The 18,866-nt window shown below is 43.1% G+C and overlaps 1 protein-coding gene and 1 long non-coding RNA gene across 3 annotated transcripts in view; one reads left to right on the top strand and one right to left on the bottom strand.

Moving 5' to 3' along the window:
• Window positions 1–2,854: 2,854 nt before the first annotated feature.
• On the bottom strand, window positions 2,855–6,687 carry LOC310658981. The gene is made up of 2 exons (XR_014502560.1): window positions 6,562–6,687; window positions 2,855–3,661 (listed from the first exon to the last, which is right to left on the bottom strand). It is a non-coding gene; the product is annotated as an uncharacterized lncRNA (long non-coding RNA).
• A 135-nt stretch (window positions 6,688–6,822) lies between these two features.
• The window catches only part of TRIM24 (tripartite motif containing 24), a 36,698-nt gene continuing 24,654 nt past the window's right edge, over window positions 6,823–18,866 (top strand). The window contains exon 1 of one of the 2 annotated variants that reach the window (XM_083401421.1): window positions 6,823–7,483. In XM_083401421.1, the coding sequence (XP_083257547.1) occupies window positions 7,102–7,483 (382 nt within the window). In that variant the 5' untranslated portion in view covers window positions 6,823–7,101. The remainder of the gene's footprint in view (window positions 7,484–18,866) is intronic. The other variant, XM_083401422.1, reaches the window with a different exon arrangement.

Raw genomic sequence — 18,866 nt, 5'->3', positions numbered from 1 at the left:
TCACAGTGTTCTTTCCCCTCTTCTCTGGTTCAAAATGGCTTCCTTCAAGAGAAACTACAGAACATCACAATAGCTACAAACACCACTTGCTCAAACTTTTTAGCTTTTAATCACAAGCTATTGCAAGAGATTTCATAAGCAACTGGTTGGGGGGGGGCAGTTTTGAAACAAGCTGCAGAGAAATTGTTTCCTGTAACCAACTGTGATTATTAAGGTGTGTGAGATCTTCATCCTGCAGCTAATTTGACCATATTTCTTGAAACCTTGTGCATATCTTCTGCAAATCTGTCCAGCTCATGTAAATAGGTGCAGTCACTGTTTGTCTAAATGCAAAAATGCTTGTTTTTCCTATGCAGCAAAGAGATTACATTGAATGACTCCAGGTTTGATTTCATGGTGCTAAGCCAGGGGTCCGCAAACTTCTTCAGCAGGGGGCCGGTTCACTGTCCCTCAGACCTTGTGGGGGGCCGGACTATATTTTGAAGAAGAAAAAAATGAACAAATTCCTATGTCCCACAAATAACCCAGAGATGCATTTTAAATAAAAGGACACATTCTACTCATGTAAAAACACGCTGGTTCCCGGATCATGTGCAGGCCGGATTTAGAAGGTGACTGAGCCGGATCCAGCTCCTGGGCCTTAGTTTGCCTACCCATGTGCTAGGCCCATTTTTCAGTTCCTCAAACGGAAAGACTTTAAACTTTGAGGAACTGAAAGGAATGAGGAATTCAAGCCCACATCTTTCAATTTTGCTGTCTGCTTACTTCTTCATTATAAAGGGCAGGCCAAGCACCATGAAATCAAGATATTCCATCATGCATGCTCCAGATTTCTTTTGTAATGGAAAAGCTACAAATCCACTATGCATAGGGGAGAAGAGGGACTTGTGGAAGAAGGTCTTCACTTTTTACACAATCCCAAGGCATGATATGAAGGCATATGATAAAGTGACTTCACTGAAGACAAGGTAGATCAGTGCCTCCAGGAATATCCATGTATAGTGGATTCTGTGAGGGAAGAAAGGTGGGATAGGAAAATATTAACAGAACAATATGCTCATTTACATGAAATGCTATGGTATAGAGAAGGAAAAACATATGGGGGGGGCGCGACAACAGCACTTTTTCCTCTCATGCCTCGGTCCCGCTCCCACTTAGATAAATTGCCCCCACCTCACTGAACAACCCTTTACCCGAAGGGGACTTTTGTGAAGGGAATTCTAGTAAGTTGGAGTCTCAGACAGGTTTTCTTTAAATAAACAAAGATTTATTTAAGGCATGATAGTATTTAACACAAATGGATTAAACTTAGGTTACTTCAGTGATACAGTGATACTTCAGTGATACAGTGCAATTTCACTTTAATGCTGTCCTCAGTTGTTTTTGCCTTATCCGTTTGGTTCCTTTATACTGATATATCCTTTATACTGATACATTCTTTCAGTTATCCACCCCCTTCAACAATCCAGCTGCTGAGGTGCAGTAGACCCAAGGATTCTCCACAGCCCCTCCCTTCCCTGGGTTTGGGAGTTTCTTTTCTTTAGAAAAATCTCTCCCCTCCAGACTAGATTTGAGTCCCAAGTAGGCTGTTCCTTTCCAGCTCCTACTTCTCCTGGCTCAACCTCTGCCTCCCAGTAAAATTCAGGTCTGTTCCTCCTACAGGACACCACACTCTGTCCTTCACAATACACTCAGAGTGGAAGTTATTTTGTTTTCCAGAACCAACTCTTTCTTGCTTTCACTCCTTCTGAAGGAATGGGTTTCTGTGCAGTCAGTTTGAAACTGACCCAAAATTCCAATTATTCCTCCTCCAAGGGAGCATTTCTAAAATGCTCTAACTTGAGCTCTTGAGCCAAAACCCAGCTGTATAAACAAGTGCTCAAAGCTCTCTCCCTTATCAGTCCATGACGGCAATGAGTGACCTTACCAGTTCCAGTAGAGCAGGGATGACGCGTCTGGGTCTTATCTTACATCCTGACCACAACAGACGCACACACCTTGTTAAGTCTGACAAGAGACCCGGGAATGGTGCCAGTTGGTGACCTTCTGCCCCAAGATAAGAGTATAGGGACAGGAACAACCTTTTATGGTCAAGAGTGCCGGAACAGGAATAACTGTTTATGGTCATGGATGTCAACTTACATGTATAAGCTGACGTGCTTGAATTCCTGGGGGAGAGGGTGCCTGGAGGATATATATACTGCATGAAATTTCTCATTTCTTTGGACTTGCTGTGAGCTGACCACGTAAGTGCCTTCTGCTGTCCGGAGAGCAGAAAAAACTATTTCTCTGAACCAACCCTCGGTGTCATTTGACTTCCTTCCTCCCATCCGGGAGCAACGCGCACCCTACCAATTGGTAAAGTCCAATAAGGCTACACTTCTACCTCAACCTGTCTCCTAACCTGTCTCCCTACCTATCTCCTGACCTCTCCAACCTCTATTCCAACCCACTTCAACCAACCCTCTCCTTCCTCTCTCAAATCCCCTCCTTTTAAACTCTCCCTCCTGGAACCACAGCCAATCAGAGGTTTCCATTCATTAACCATTTGCTGGCAGGGAAAGAAAGAAAAAAACAAACACATTTTGATCCAACTGGTCCAGCAAAACCAGCTTTGTTTACTGCAGGAGTGATTATGCTGGGTGCTGGAACATTATTTGCCAATATTATAAGCCTGGGGTGTTGTAGGACAGGTCTGGCAATGATCCCTTTGTTTGACAGGGCTAGACTGACCCAAGGTCACCCAGTGGGTTTCAGGTTAGTGTGATGCATAGTGGACCACAATTGCTTGTGTTAAATTAACCCTGTCCGGTTCATTTCTGGTAGGAAATTCAATAAGAAATGCAACCAAGGATTCCAGCAAGACAATACCCTTTATTAACTTTATTGCAGTAAAGGACAGTCCTATAAGTACTGTACTGATCACAGGTTTCACGCAGCCTTTTATACACTTTTACATACAGCTTACATCATGCTAAGTACATAACTAGTTCCATCTTGTCCATTCCACATCAGCCATGACAACATCTCCATATCGGAACATCCTACAAGTCATACTAGTACAATAAACTAACCTTTGATCAATAACAACAAACAAAAGCAGATCACACAATGGTTAATCGTTAACCTAATCAAACATAGATCTTGGATCTATGCAGTTTTATGCTATAACCATGTTCAAGCTAAGTAATACTTTCCAAATATGAATATATGTATTATGCATTGAATTACCTTACTAACATTCTTAATGTCTTTTATTGCTATATTAAGTGTTATTTACCTTTCACTACCATGCCAGGGCTGGTGCAAAATCCAGTCACCAACCTGGCTCCATGCCTGGGTAAGCACTTCCAATGCATGCGCATGAAAAGTTAAGCAGCAGAGTGCCCACACATGTGCAGTAGGAGAAGAAATTCAGTGCTGTGTCCAAACAGAAACACATGCAGGCAGCAAAGCTCATCAGTAATAATTTACTGAGGTTCAACAGCTTAAGAACATAGTTACAGCATCACTGGATCCCCTGTGATGGTGAAAAACTTCATAACTGAAGAGTGATGAAAGACAAATGAAGAACTCCAGCTTAGAGGTCCAGATATATCTCGGATCTGTGACCTTGGCTCTTTACAGACTCAGCAGAGTTAATTCACAAACAGATGCACATCTGCCACAACAAAGATAAAATCTAGCTGACTACTCAGAAACTGTATGTTCTACACCCATTAAAAAAACCACCCTGACATATGATGTCTCAGCAATAAGCAGAACTATACCAAACTATTCAACTTTTGATATTAATTCTTGCCAACATTAGTTCTTACCAACTATAATTACACACAAAGCACAGTGTTCATATTTGAGTACAGGTTAAGCTAACAAGTCAACAGCCTTTGGTCAATACAGTCAGCATTCCCTGATACATTAATTAGTATTTAACATCCAGATAAACAATAAAACTTACCATTATTTCTGTTTTCACATTTATACTAGTCTAGAAGTTGGCCAACAAAGGTCCGTATAGTTAAAGCTATGGTTTTCCCAGTAGTGATGTATGGAAGTGAGAGCATAAAGAAGGCTGATCGCCGAATAATTGATGCTTTTGAATTATAGTGCTGGAGGAGACTCTTGAGAGTCCCATGGACTGCAAGAAGATCAAACCTATCCATTCTTAAGGAAATCAGCCCTGAGTGCTCACTGGAAGCACAGGTCCTGAAGCTGAGGCTCCAATACTTTGGCCACCTCATGAGAAGACAAAACTCCCTGGAAAAGGCCCTGATGTTGGGAAAGATGGAGGGCACAAGGAGAAGGGGACGACAGAGGACGAGATGGTTGGACAGTGTTCTCGAAACTACCAGCATGAGTTTGACCAAACTGCAGGAGGCAGCGGAAGACAGGAGTGCCTGGCATGCTCTGGTCCATGGGGTCACAAAGAGTCGGACATGACTAAACGACTAAACAACTATAAGAAGAAGTTCTAGGCATACAAACGTAGCCCTCCAGATATTTTGGGACTACAACTCCCATGATCCCTAGCTAACAGGACCAGTGGTCAGGGATAATGGGAATTCCTTTTTGTTGTATTTGCAAAATAAAAAAAACTATTAAAAATGAAATTGACATGAACTTAGTCAATTTCAAGTAGCTGAGCAAAGGCTGTATGCTCCCCCAATTATTTCCTCCATATAATTTTTTTCAACAAGCATTTGAAGCAGATTCTTACTCCAGTGTATCTGTATTGCATTTGAAATGGTTATTACTGATGTCTTTATTGTTAATAGCTTTGAGGTGTTTCATGTGAGGTGACTCGTAAATGAACAAAATAAATGAGACAATTTCTCCCCCTGCCCTGTCACACCTAGTTAATGGACCACCATGATATTGCCCATTTAGAATTCTATTAAAAGTCTTTGTCAAAATTGGTAAAATTGGTAAATGAATATCTCCTCCTTGCTTAATTCAGGTTTCCTATGATCAGCAAGATGACCAGTTTCCATTTATTTCAACTTTTATCTTTTACTACTCCAAAGGGACCAAAATGTTCAGGTATTTCAGCATCAAAGAGATTTGTTCCTTTTTTGGGGTGACCTGACCTAAAGGGAAATTAGGCATTTAATGTGAGCTGTGATTATACATGCTTTTATTTATAAATAGCTTGTTCAAGATAAAAACAGAATTCTGAACAGTGGATTTTACTTGCTACCCCTTCACTTCAATATTCTTTCCACCAAATTGTTTGTTGTGAAACTAACTTTTTGCAATTTGTTAATGGCAATGTTACCGCCCTCAGAGACATGAACTTATGGACTGGGAAAGTTGTGGTCTGTTAAGCTTCAATTACATATTCACACTGGTACCATTAATGTAGTAGGTTTTTAAAAATAGGATTATATACAGCTCCATGGCAGTGCTTTAAACACAGGTCTGCTACAGTGTTTTTGCTAGACCAGCACACCCCTGCAATGCTAGGAGTTTGTCCCAGCAACTGTCCATCTTTCCACTGCAAATTTATATTGGGTAGTGGATACAGTCTCTTTCAGAGCAGGCCTGCATAGTAACAAGTTTCACTTGTTTCTCAGATAAATGTGGTATTCTCCTTAACCCGGATAGAACATATGTTAGTCTGTCTGTATGGTCCAAACGGCTACATTCCTGTATGTGTTTTTATTACTTCTGAATAAGGAAGCCTCTTGCTTTCTCTGCTACTTCTTGGCCTTTGGGCAGACAGTTCAAATGATCAACTCACACACCAAGTAATACTCCTCTATACCCATGTAAACAGAAAGCAAAACACTATAGGAGTGGTCACCAACCACTCAATCGTGGTACAGCCAAACAAACACTCATCCCTACTATTCCAACTAACTTCCTATGAATTGTGCAGTTTTCCCAGTAGCATGTCGCAGCAGAAGATGAGAAGCTCGGCTTGTTCCATCAGCTCTGCTGGAAAAGCTGCTCTTTCTTGAGGAAGCAAGCTGTCCTCTGGAGAAAAACAAGGGTGGTCGGTCTTTGGCATCTCCTCCCATCTCTCTCCTGGTTCAGGAGCCACTTTGCTCACCATCTTATTTCTGGGAGAGCACAGCAGATATTTCTTCTAATTCAAGGAAGCTCAGGTCAGGACATGTTCCCGTTTTCCCTTGGACCATTTCTGGGACCATTTCTTGGACCATTTCTGGGTCTTCTCAAGGGTGGGATGTGAGGAGAGAAGATCCTGGTTTTTCTTAAGCGTCACCTCTGGTGGAGTTGGCATTGAAGTCCTGGCCAGTTTGCAGACGTGGGGAGGAGGTTGGTCACCAGGGCTCTCCCTTTCACCAGTTGCCCTGCAGAACGCCTTGGAGAGAGCTCAGTATCCCTCAGGGATGTACCTCCAGAAAGGAAATAATTAATACCTTCACTCTCCCCGCCCACACCCGCCCATTTGCTTCGATGGTGCTTACCTGCTCTTTCTGAGGGGCTTGCAAAGCACTAGGCGGAGGGGGTCGTGGAAATAGTCTCACTTCACTAGTACTTTACTCAGCCCCATCGCTGGTTCCTAGGAGCAAACCAAATTGACCCACAACCACCTACCACAAGCCGTCCCCGTCCTCCTCCTCTAGGCGTCTTTCGTCCTCTTTAAGCCGCCAGCCTGCTATTTCTCTCCCATGGCCCGAAATGAACCCCCCGCCCCGAATTCAACCAAGCCCAGAACAGCCTGCCAATCCCACCGTTTATACAAACGTAATAGCAGTTGGAATCCAAACGGTCGCCAGGCACCTGAGGAGGAAAATGACGCTCTGAGGCAGCTACAGCGAGAACCCCGAGGAGAAAGGGGCGGAGCTTAGACGGGGTCGATAGAGGGGGCGTGGCGTGAAGCGGCGGTCCTGTCACCGGAGGGGGCGTAAAGGGGGCGGGGCATCGGTAGCCGTTGCCCGCGCGCGGCTGTGCGCGCTGGCGACCTCCTCTCCGGGTTCGGTCAAGGAGCAACCGACGTCGCTGCTCCCAGCGGCCGTTGAGGGGCGGGCGCTCCGCTCGTAAGAAGGCGGGGGGGGGGCCGTGAGAGTAGAAGCGGCCGTTGGGAGAGAGGCGTTTCGCGCCTGAAGTGGCCGCCGCCGCTGCCGCCGCCGAACAATGGACGAGCCTATGGCGGGAGCAGGGCCCACCCCGGCCGGTCCTGTCGCCATGGGTGGGGAAAACGAGGCTGAAAGCCGGCAAGGCCCCGCGGACCGGGCCGACGGAGAGTCGCGGCTCAACCTGTTGGACACTTGCGGGGTGTGCGGCCAGAACATCCAGAGCCGGCGGCCCAAGCTGCTGCCGTGCCTCCACTCGTTCTGCGTGCGCTGCCTACCCCCGCCGCATCGCTACCTCATGCTGCCGCCTCCCGCCGCGCCTTCGCCGGGAGCCGGCGGCCCCAAAGACCCGCCGCTGCCTCCGCCGCCGCCTTTGCTTCAGCCTTCCCCGGCCCCCTCGTCGCCCGTCGCCACGCCGCCCTCGCCGCTGCACTGCAACCCGGGTAAGGAAGCCCGCGCGGCGGCCGTGTCACGACTGGGGGTGAGGAGGAGGAGGAGAGCTCGTAGTTACCTCAGAGCAAGGCGGGCGGGAGAGGGCGGTTGTCGCGATTCCTCTCAGCACTTGATACCGGAAGAAAAGACAAACCGAGGCAGGGTTCAGTTGGCGAAAAGTGGCGCTGAGGTTGGAATAGCGCTCTTTGTCATGGAAATCCTTTCCCCCCAACTCCAGAGGCAGGAGAAGTGGGGAGGGGGGGAAAGCATTCTTCTCCACGTACGTTTCAAAGAGGAGTCCCGGGGTTTACAAAATGGGCTCCAGGGCCGAGTCTTACCTCAAGTTGAGCCTGGTTCAGTAGCGGCATGAGCTGTGGTAGTCAAGTCGGGAGCCTGCTTCGTCGGGTGCGTAAATATGCAGAGGCTGAGAGGCAGCCGTCGAGAGACTTGAAGGCAAGCAGGCGTGCGAAGGACCCAGTATCCCGGGAGCTGGCATGCGAAAAGCAAACAATAGTGGGGGCGGGGGGGGGGATGTGGTCATTTTCAGGTTGTGGAGGCAAGTGCTATGAAGACACAGGCTCTGCCTCTCCACAGAGCTCTGGGATTTATGCTGCTGTGCAGGAAACTTGTGGGATTTTAAACGCGGGGCGCCGAGATCCGATGTAAAACGCCACCTTTGGGAAGGGAAACCATAATGGACTGCAACTTCCCATTGTTTATACACTGCATCCTGTGCTAGCATAGATGCGAGCCAAGAAATCCCCGTTCAGGGGCTGGGCTCCTTATTATCCTTGCTGAAGCAGATATTTGTGCTTAACAGCATGGTCCAAAAGGCAACTGTCTACTCTATTTCGTTCCTCTACTGAAGATGTTGGGGCTGATGATAAGCACTTCAAAAGTAAAGCTTTAGAGCTGTAGCATCAGTCCTCATTTTGCTCAACAAAAATGACAGGGTAGTAACAATTTGTTATTTCTTTGTACTTCAGTAAGGTACAGCAGGCTAAGGCTTTTCTTGGTAGTTGTTTTTTTGTTTTTGTTTTTTTGGAGGGAGAGTTTCTTGTCCCTCTCTGGAGTTCTCAGTTTCTTCAGAAAGTGCATTTTTTGCTGAAAAAAGAGTTATTTGTGTGCATATTTTGTCTGGATGACAGATATAGCTAACATTTGTCACTAACCCTTGGCTCATAGTAAGTATGTTGTGTGCTTGAGGGAGATGGCTTGTATTAATAGTGATGAGAGTGTTTGAGGATAGTCATCTATGCATGTTATATATTTATCTCTCTTTAAAAATTCCTTGAGCCTCCTATATTGTCAGGATTTCCCATACATTACATAATTTCAAGCATAATATGCCTTTTTCTTACTTTAAAAACTATATACCATTATTCCAGTGACATGTTTTTCACTCTTTTATGTCTGTTGTAAAGGTAATTCAGCTTTTGATCTGTCTGATAATTTTTCATCGATAGCAAAATTATTATATTGCATGGTAAGGAGTGAAAGCTCTTTTTTCCATTGTTCCACTTCCCAGACCACAAATACTGTATACCAGTTTGGAATTTTTGTTCTAAAAGTTCCTATCCGTGTTATGTTGTATACCTGAGCCCCCCTTCTAATTCCCAGATCCAGTGTAGATTCAATTATTGTAATAGCCAGACCTGCCTGGTTATGGCCTTTTGGTATGAGTGAGTAGGGGAGCAAAACAAGTGGTTCTGTGCTAGATGACAAATGAGTGGGCCTTCCTCCCTCCACTGTCTGTTAGAAAGACAAAAGGCAAGAGTAGAGTTTGAGTGCTATTAACTAGAAACTGGGTATAAAAGCTGCAGACTAGAAAGGCAGAGAGAGAGCCATAGCTTATTTCTGCTGGAATTCAAGGAGGACCTGTGAGTGAGGTGTGGAGATTGTAAAGCACAGGTTGTTGGGCCATCTGCCACTGATGCTTTAATTGAACAGTGTTTTGAAAAGGACTTTTGGAGATCCAACAATCAGCTGATCATAAGCACTGACAAGTTTTACATACCCCACACCTGATTGTCATGTGGCAAAGGTCTTTGAGAGCAGAAGCAGTAAAGTGTAGAAAGTGTTGGAAAATGCTGAAAAGTGCTGACTCACTCTGACTCATCCTCTAGATGACTCATTCCTTGTACAAATATTGTATCAATTACAGCACGGGTAGGCAAACTAAGGCCCGGGCCGGCCCAATCACCTTCTAAATCCGACCGTGGACGGTCTGGGAATCAGCGTGTTTTTACATTAGTAGAATGTGTCCTTTTATTTAAAATGCATCTCTTATTTGTGGGGCATAGGAATTCATTCATTTCTCCCTAAAAATATATATTCCGGACCCGCACAAGGTTTGAGGGACAGTGGACCGGCCCTCCTGAAAAAGTTTGCTGACCCCTGAATTACAGGAAGACACTCGGAGCCAGGAAAGATAAATACAATGGGCTCAGTGTGCTCTCTAGCCTAGTCTAATCTTCTTCTGTTTTACTTTGCTCTTCTCCATTATGTGTTTGTAAAGAAGTATGATTGCCTCCGTAAAGCTTTATTCATTTACTGTGAAGACTCTGCGTTTTTTACTTTGCTGCGTGACGCTGATATACAGTGGTACCTCGGGTTACATACGCTTCAGGTTACAGACTCCGCTAACCCTGAAATAGTACCTCAGGTTAAGAACTTCACTTCAGGATGAGAACAGAAATTGTGCAGCAGCGGCAGCAGCAGCAGGAAAGGCCCCATTAGCTAAAGTGGTGCTTCAGGTTAAGAACAGTTTCATGTTAAGAACGGACCTCCGGAACAAATTAAGTACGTAACCAGAGGTACCACTGTAATGCCAGGTGTAGGGCAGGTAGGTGTGTGTTGACTGAAATGGCAGTCCCAAGAGGAGGCCAGGTGAGACTAATTCAGTTTGTGGGCTGGGACCCGCCACCCCTATTCTAAAATGTGTTGTGGCTTTTACATACTTTGGTCACATGTTATTTTAATGAACATAATTCATTCTGCAATAGCTCTTTTAGCATTCCATTTTTGTGACTTTCAATCTTCTGCAGCTCCTTTTTTCATTTTTTACTATTGTTACTATCCTGACATCACTATACATGGCTCAAGAGTTTACAGAAGTCAGTGAACAAAAATTGTACAGGTTCTTCTCCAAGAAGCATACAATCTGAAATGTACAAGAACAGGGTATACAAGAAGAGATTTGGATAGAAAAAGAATGCGAACAAATTGCAGTTACACATCTGTATTGTACAGCTGAGGAAACTGTAAAGTGAGACTAGAGGTTACTATTTATTTAAAATATTTTATGGCATCTTTCAGTGCAAATTTGGCTCGGGGTTGCTTATAACAAATATCAATAATAAAAACCACAGTTTCAGAAATGCCAGGGATATGCTGAAAAGGAAAAGGTATGAGAAAAATCTGGATTAGGGGAGGGGAAAGTGTGAGAAGGCAGTGATTAGGAGAACATCATATAGACAACAGATAATTAATGGAAGTACAAGATGCTTATTATCCACATTAAACAACTATGAATGAGCCCCTAGTGTTTGCCTCATTGATCTTAATGACACGTGCACGTAGCAGTGTTTCATACCTTCCACCCAAGATATAAGAAGATTGCATGGGATGCCTGTACAGTATATTGTATTCTTTATACATGTAACCCTATGTCCGCATTTAGACTTTTTACTTTAAACTACATATTTTGTGCAGGGATTTCCTCATTGACTATTTTGTTATTACAGGAAATTTGCCTCTTAGCTTCAGTGTATTCCTGTGCACTTTCAAGGACTTCACAAATCCATAGCCTCCAACACTGTTATTGGGGTGTATGAGGTGTTAGGGGAGGAGTACTGCCTTTGGTGGGAGACACGGTGTACTCCTCCTGGGGTAGTTTGTCCACCTTTGGTCTCTACGCTGCTCTCAGCTCTCACCTGTGGCTCCTGGAAGCGGTCAGCATGTGACAGAAAATGGCTTTGACTGGTTTGCTAAACCAGGTGATGGTAGCCATTGGGTCTCAAACCCTCAGCAAGTTAGGAACTTCCCCTGCATGTGAAGACAGGCCGCGACGGATTGAGTGGGCAGAACCAATAGAGTGGTACCTTGGTTCTCAAACTTAATCCATTCCAAAACCAAGGCGCACTTTCCCATAGAAAGTAATGCAAAACGAATTAATCCCTTCCAGACTTTTAAAAACAACCCCTAAAACAGCAATTTAACATGAATTTTACTATCTAATGAGATCATTAGTCCATAAAATGAAAGCAATAATCAATGCAAAAAAGGTAAAGGGACCCCTGACTGTTAGGTCCAGTCGCAGACGACTGTGGGGTTGCAGCGCTCATCTCGCTTTATTGGCTGAGAGAGCCGGCGTACAGTTTCCGGGTCATGTGACCAGCATGACTAAGCTGCTTCTGGCGAACCAGAGCAGTGCACGGAAATGCCGTTTACCTTTCCGCCGGAGCGGTACCTATTTATCTACTTGCACTTTGACATGCTTTCAAACTGCTAGGTTGGCAGGAGCAGGGGACCGAGCAACGGGAGCTCACCCCGTCGCAGGGATTCGAACTGCCAACCTTCCAATCAGCAAGCCCTAGGCTCTGTGGTTTAGACCACAGTGCCACCCGCGTCCCTAATAAAACAGTATTGTAGATGATAAAAATTAAAAAAAAAAAATTCTTGCCTGCACTAATGATAGTCATTGTTTGGATGGAGGGCTTTTATCCATTTCCGCAGTCACACAGTCAATCAATCAATCATAAAAAACAAAACAAAAATGAAATGGAAGCAAAAACAAAAGCACCGAATATCACGTCAGAACACTGGAATCAGAAACGGAAGGCTTTAATTACGATGGGAGGGACAACTTAAATTTGTTGCTTAAGGGTAAAAACGGGAGGGGGAAAGCCTTAATTATGATGGTGGGAGGACTCAACTGCACAACAGTGAAAACTGAAGCTCAGGAGCACGTTTGGCTTCCGAGGCAAAGTTCGAAAATCGGAATACCTACTTCTAGGTTTCAGCGTTCGGGTTCCGAGTTCGGGAACTAAGCTGTTCAAAAACAGTACCACTGTAGTGTGACCAACAGTCAAGAAGGTGGTTGCTGCTGGGGCCCATCAACCTGGGAAAGTAGCCCTAGGAGAAGAAAAGCTGATCCTATACTTCCCCTGCCTTATGGATATACTCATTTGGAAGAAAGACTTCGGGAGTAAGCCCTGAGGAAAATTCTGTAATTTGTCTTGTGGGATATCTTCAGGAGAAGAAAAGGCACCGGTTTGACTTCACCCCAAGAGGCACACTTCATTGTCTTCGATGCCCTGCTGAACTAAAATGCAATGAAGGAATGGAAGAGATTGATCTGCATGGCTATAATTCTGTTCCTTAACCAAAACAGTCCTACAGGTCAAATAGGAATGCTCGGTGGACTAGCTTTGGAGCTGCTGGCTAGAGGTTGTTGGCATAACAACACCAATGCAATTAGTACATTCCAAGTTAGTTTACTCATTTATCTGTTAGAAATTGAATGGTTTATATGCACATAGCTCATAATTATGCCAGTAAGCTCACCTGAGCCATGCAAGAAATCATTGCTTGGCGAAGAGCAGGAAACCAGGTTCTTCCTGTAGCATATGCATCTTGGTCTGTGCTATCTAACATCTGTTGCAATGCACACACAGCCGAAACCTATTACTTACGTTGTTCTTTGATTAAATTGTTAAGGCATAATTTTAATTCCATCTGCCTTTCTTCACTCATAACATAGTTATGGTAGATAAAAGGAGGAGCTGTAGAAAGTCTGTATGGTTTGTTGATTTGCCCTCCGCTGTTCTAGAGCAGTAACTACCAAACACCCCCCCCCCCCGATCACTTGAAAATTGCTCATGGTTTTTCCAGGTAACTTACCGATGTTTCTGACTGTTGCAGTAATTGTAATGTCCTGTGCTACATGCAATATGATATGTAATCCCCCACTTTTATTTCTTGTATTGTTAGAGCTACCACCTGAGCTACCAAACTCTTGCAACAAACAGGGAAGATATATTATTTTAGCCTATTTTAGGACTTATCCAGATTTACCTGGTGCCCCATGCTTTCTGGGCACAGTTCCTCACTTTCCCTGTCCATGCATTTGTTTTGTTTTTGTTGTTGGGTTTGTTTGTTTTTTGGCCCTGGTGCTTTCCTTAGGAAAATCTGGTCTTTTATCACTGAATCAGAGCAAACATCAGTTTCATAGTTTGCCATTTACTCCAATTGTGGTAAAAAAGTGGGTTTTTTGTGGGGAAAGCACCAGGGGTAAAAGAAAGTTCTTGAACACAAACTTGGAAAGCCCGGACCTGTGCCTAGAAATAAGGAGCAGAGTTAAGTATGGATGACTTATGAGCCAGAGAAGAAGTGGTAAGATGCTGGGTTTACCATTTTCTATCAGAAAGAACACCCGGTTGCTCCAACTGCAAGTAGCCATGGGACTACAGAGCCACAGAGAAGCAAAGTATGACCTTTGCTATCTGCCAGAAAACTATGTTCTGCTGTGTTGAGCAAGCTCAATTAGCTAGGGATGTTGGGAGTTGTAGCCCAACTAGTGATGTTAAATTCTTGAGAATAATTTTCTGGAGAATATTATCGAGAATATTCTTAATTAATGAGAATATTAGAGAATTTTCATTTAAAATAGGAGAATCTTCATTTTAATGCATTGAAAAACTCTTTCTTATTGGTTAGCAGGTCAGCACTGTTGACATATAGGGACGCGGGTGGCGCTGTGGGTAAAACCTCAGTGCCTAGGACTTGCCGATCGTATGGTCGGCGGTTCGAATCCCCGCAGCGGGGTGAGCTCCCGTCTTTCGGTCCCAGCTCCTGCCCACCTACAGTTCGAAAGCACTTTTAAGTGCAAGTAGATAAATAGGTACTGCTTTATAGCGGGAAGGTAAACGGCGTTTCCGTGTGCTGCGCTGGTGCTGGCTCGCCAGAGCAGCTTCGTCTGGCCCGTAAGGGCAGGGGTACCTTTACCTTTTACTGTTGACATATAGGGAAACTTATTGTTTAGTAAAGTACCACAGTGAAAATATATAAGCACAAGCCTACTTGTCACTTGCAAGTATCAAGTTAAAAAGTAAAACATGTTTTATAGTTAAAGTTAAAGCATTCTAAGGTGATAGCACCAGTAATTGTCATGTAAAGGTTTGGTATAAGGAAACTCAGTAGTTAAATCATATTTTATTATTCCATTAGAACATATGCATGTTATAGGACAAGTCAAAAAATACAATTGGCATGTTAAGGTTTGATACAAGTAAATTCAGTAATAGGCTATCTTGTGCTTCTAATGGCTCTAACACTTAATAACAGTTTTGGTGACTAAAACACAGCTTGAAAAATAAAACTATATTCATACATATAAAAAAGAAGCCATTAACATTAAATATATTATATGATAATATATTTCAGTATGTCAGTCTCTGGTAAATGGCACCTTGTACTATTGAATGGCACTGCAAAAACCAGTTAAAGGTATATTCAGAAGGACATCCATGTGTGTCAGGGATAGGAAACATTTTTGGCTCCACAGGCCAGAACCTTATCAATCACATGTTGTTAAGATGTCATACGATTGATTGATTGATTGATTGATTGATTGATTGATAGGTGGATGTAGCCACCTACCTGTCAAAGTCCCTTTTACTCCTGTGTTAAAGGGAGGAGTGAACTCTTACAAAAGCCTTTGTGAGCTTCCCCCACCCCCTTTAAATTTAGAGCAAGATTGGAGACTTAAAAGTAAAAGGGGGAAACCTACAAAGGGTCCCACTTGAAAGGGACTTTAAAGGTGGGAGCTGATGGGTGAAGATTTAAATTCTGCTGTCTTGGCTGCACAGTTGTGTTCCCTACTGGGAGCACATGCAGCCAATGCAGAATTAAATCCTGTCTTCCCACCTATTAGCTGAGATCACTATTCAGCTGATAGGTAAATGGCACTTTTTGCAGAAAATGGCTTCACTGGCCAAATTGGCCCACAGGGCAGATTCTTCTGCATATGCAGAAATACATCCATGATGTCTATAAATAAAATGAAAACCGATAGCATGTCATATAATGAGTGGTATTTGGTTGGGCTACCTTTTAAACAAATCATCAGACAAGAAATAGTAAGTTTGAAAACAATGGCAGAAATGCAAATGTTTGTTACGGATGTTGTTACATTTGTCTCATTCTGATATTAACATTCAGTAGATAATATAATCAAGAGATGCAGTGGAGCCAGGTTATGACTGATGCAAAGAAACAGTATAAGTTCAAGGACACAACCATTTTTAAATTAGAACAAAAATTATTGTCCTTCGAAAGCAATTCTGAGTTAAGAAACATTGTAAATGGTTTACCCAGAAATATTGATAAGCAAAAGAAGTTAAACTCAAATTCTTACCTTTTAGTATTATTTTTAAGAAAAAACCTCAGTCTGCACAAATGTCAGGTAAAGAAGTGCTACGTGGTAAATAACAGGCAAATCCTGGTGTAGGTGCCTAACCTGGAAGTAGCCCCCAAACATCAAAACTCGTCATGGAAAGGGACTGGGCAGGGCAGAGGGGACTTAAGCATGCTCCACCGATGCGTGTGAGGCTCCAGAGTGGAACCCCTGCACAAATTGAGGATTGCCTTTACATAGGGCTGGATTCAGAGATTATTACATAACTGACTGCATACTTCCCTGAAGGAAGATTCAGTTTCAGTCGAGTGCCAGGAAACGCTGACCTCTACATAATTCAGAATTCTGTGGAATTCTGAGTGTTCTGTCTAGTGATGCTGGTTTTCAGAAAAATACTCTTATATAAATTAGGATAATTTGCACCAGAAAATTTTCAGTTTATATTGGATAATTCTTTGATGTTCTAGGGATATAATTTTACACGTTCTTTTTACTTTTATGTAGTACACAAAGCTGAAAAAGTTGCCAGGTGTTATCTTTTTGACCTAATACTTCTCAAATATTTGACCTGAAATATCATGGGAAAAGATTATTGCACTTAATATGGTTTAAATATTACTTGGTTAAATTTTGTTGGCTGGCGCTGATAAGAGTTGGAAGCCAGCAATATTTGGAGGGCACCATATTGGCTACCCTTACCTACTACAATATATATTACTAAATGTAAATTTCATCATTCCCTTAAATGCTGGGAGTTGCCTGTAAAATCTGGCCATGAGAAGAATTTTAAACCTGCTACTAGCTCTCAAATTAGCGGAAGAGATAAGGAGATGCCTGTGGGTCTTTCACAAGGCAAACAAGGAGACCTTACGAACTTTTTAAAACTCCAGAAGATGAAGAACACATGTTAACCGAGATTTAAATAGGCTGAAGATAACATGGCGCCTCCCCCGCCAGAGGGAGTTTGAGAAAGGAATTTGCTCAACAACATGAGGCATTAAAAGAACTAATTAAAGTGCCATGGAACCACGCACAGCAAGAGAGGCACTATCTGAATGCGGGTGGCCATCAGGAAGATAAGTCATAACACAGAGAACAGTCTTGGCTCATTGTTGCAGGTGTAGAGGCTGAGACTTGGAAAAGGGAGGTGGACAAGGCCATCTTCACCAACAGTCTGGGCTGGCCCCATGCTGGACTCCTGCAGCCTTGAGGGTCTCTTCAGGCACAAGGAGCAGCAGCATGAGGACCTGGCCACTTTCTAATGAAGGGCCAAGTTCAGCCTCCCTAACCAACCCAACATCGCCTTGAACCAGGCGCTGTCTGAGGATCCCTTGCACAAAGAACTGCAAGACACGCTGGCCATGTATCCACAGGTGCAGGAAAAAGTGTGCCAGTTTTAATGGAGTTGTTTAGAAATTGTGAAATTGCAGTGTGTGACCTTTTTATTAATTTAGTTTTGCACCAAGGCAATCAAAATTCCATGCACTGTGTATATTATATAAATTTCATGATTTGTATTCTGCATAATTCTGTTTTTCCAGAGATAGTGTGTCAAGGAGTGATGCAGTATACTAAATATCTGCCCCAGTTATTTAAAATCTTACTCCATTATCCCTCTGTCTCATGAGTTTTCATCAAACTGCTCACACATTTTCAAATATTAAGGCTAGAAGCTGGCTGAAAAGTAAAATGGCTGAGATGCTTTGGAAGTTGAAATTTTCTGAAATAGCACCTTATGCACTTTTTTTCTGTGGAATTGCGCACACAGAGCCATGGGTTTTGGAACTGTCTTCTGGAACTCTTGTACATGGAAGTAGTTGTTTGCCAAACCTTATAGTCAAATTTTACTTGTGTTAAAAAAGGGTATACAGGGAACGGCCATTTTGTGCATTTTCAAAGTACACGTGTGCCGGTAAGCCAACCTTTGATTGTAAACTTGCAGTAATCCAACCTTGATGTTTACCGGTGCATGGGCAACTGTGGTCAAGCTATACTAATCCAGGAACTGCTAGAGTTGTCTTATCAAGCCAGAGGTGGTAAAAAACACTCCTTGTCACCTATGACACCTGTTTCTTCAGTGGCAGAACTGTATCTAGGAACATGCCTAGACCATATACCTCCTCCTTCAAGAAGAGTGCAATCACATGCAAATAAATTTAGCTGACCAACTTCCCAGACTTGAGAATCACTCATCCAAAAAGCCTCTATCTTGCCAGGATTCAGACTGAGTTGATTAGCCCTCATTCAACCCACCACTCCACTACAACCATGTACTGGTCCAGGGCATTCTCAGTCATTCCTGATTCAGATGTTGCAGAGGAATATTGGTATCATCAGCATACTGACAGCTGCTCCCAACTGCTTCATATAGATGTTAAATAATAGAGGTCACAATATAATGCTGTGCAGCACTCAAGAGCCAAGGAGTTGGGAAACACCTATTGCCATCTTCTGGATCATCCCTGGAGACAAATATAATCTAAATATTAAAATATTGATATAATATGATATAAAGATGGGGTCTTAACATGTATGAATTGTTAATTGCTTGGTTTCATCATAAGTTCACAACAAACATTTCTTTCACTGTACAGTATTGTGGAAACTTTTCAGCTATTCTGTTTTTCTGTGGCTTTTAAAATATGTTTCCTAGTTCATAGAAGTGAAAGAAATAAGTATATAAGACATGGAGATATTAGTTAAGTTTAAACAGTCCACTTTCGGTTTTCCTCAGCCTTAAGTTTAGTTTGCTGAATTTCAAGGTCTTCCTGTTGGCCCTTAATTGAAGACTGGTGTGGTTATTTGTTGCTTCTCTTTTATGAGTCAATACCTGCAAACACAATAAAGCTGGTCAAGGAGCATGGAGAATTAAAACATAAAAGTTGTTTGAAAAAATTGCCTTCCTACATCATATAAATGGACATCATATAAATGGCCTGCACAAAAACAAAAAGAAAAATCGTACTCAACTTGTA

Source organism: Podarcis tiliguerta (assembly GCF_965153285.1).
Source record: "Podarcis tiliguerta genome assembly, chromosome: 10".
NCBI lineage: Eukaryota > Metazoa > Chordata > Lepidosauria > Squamata > Lacertidae > Podarcis > Podarcis tiliguerta.
Note: the sequence above shows the minus strand (reverse complement) of the source record. Positions and strands in the feature narration are given on the sequence as shown.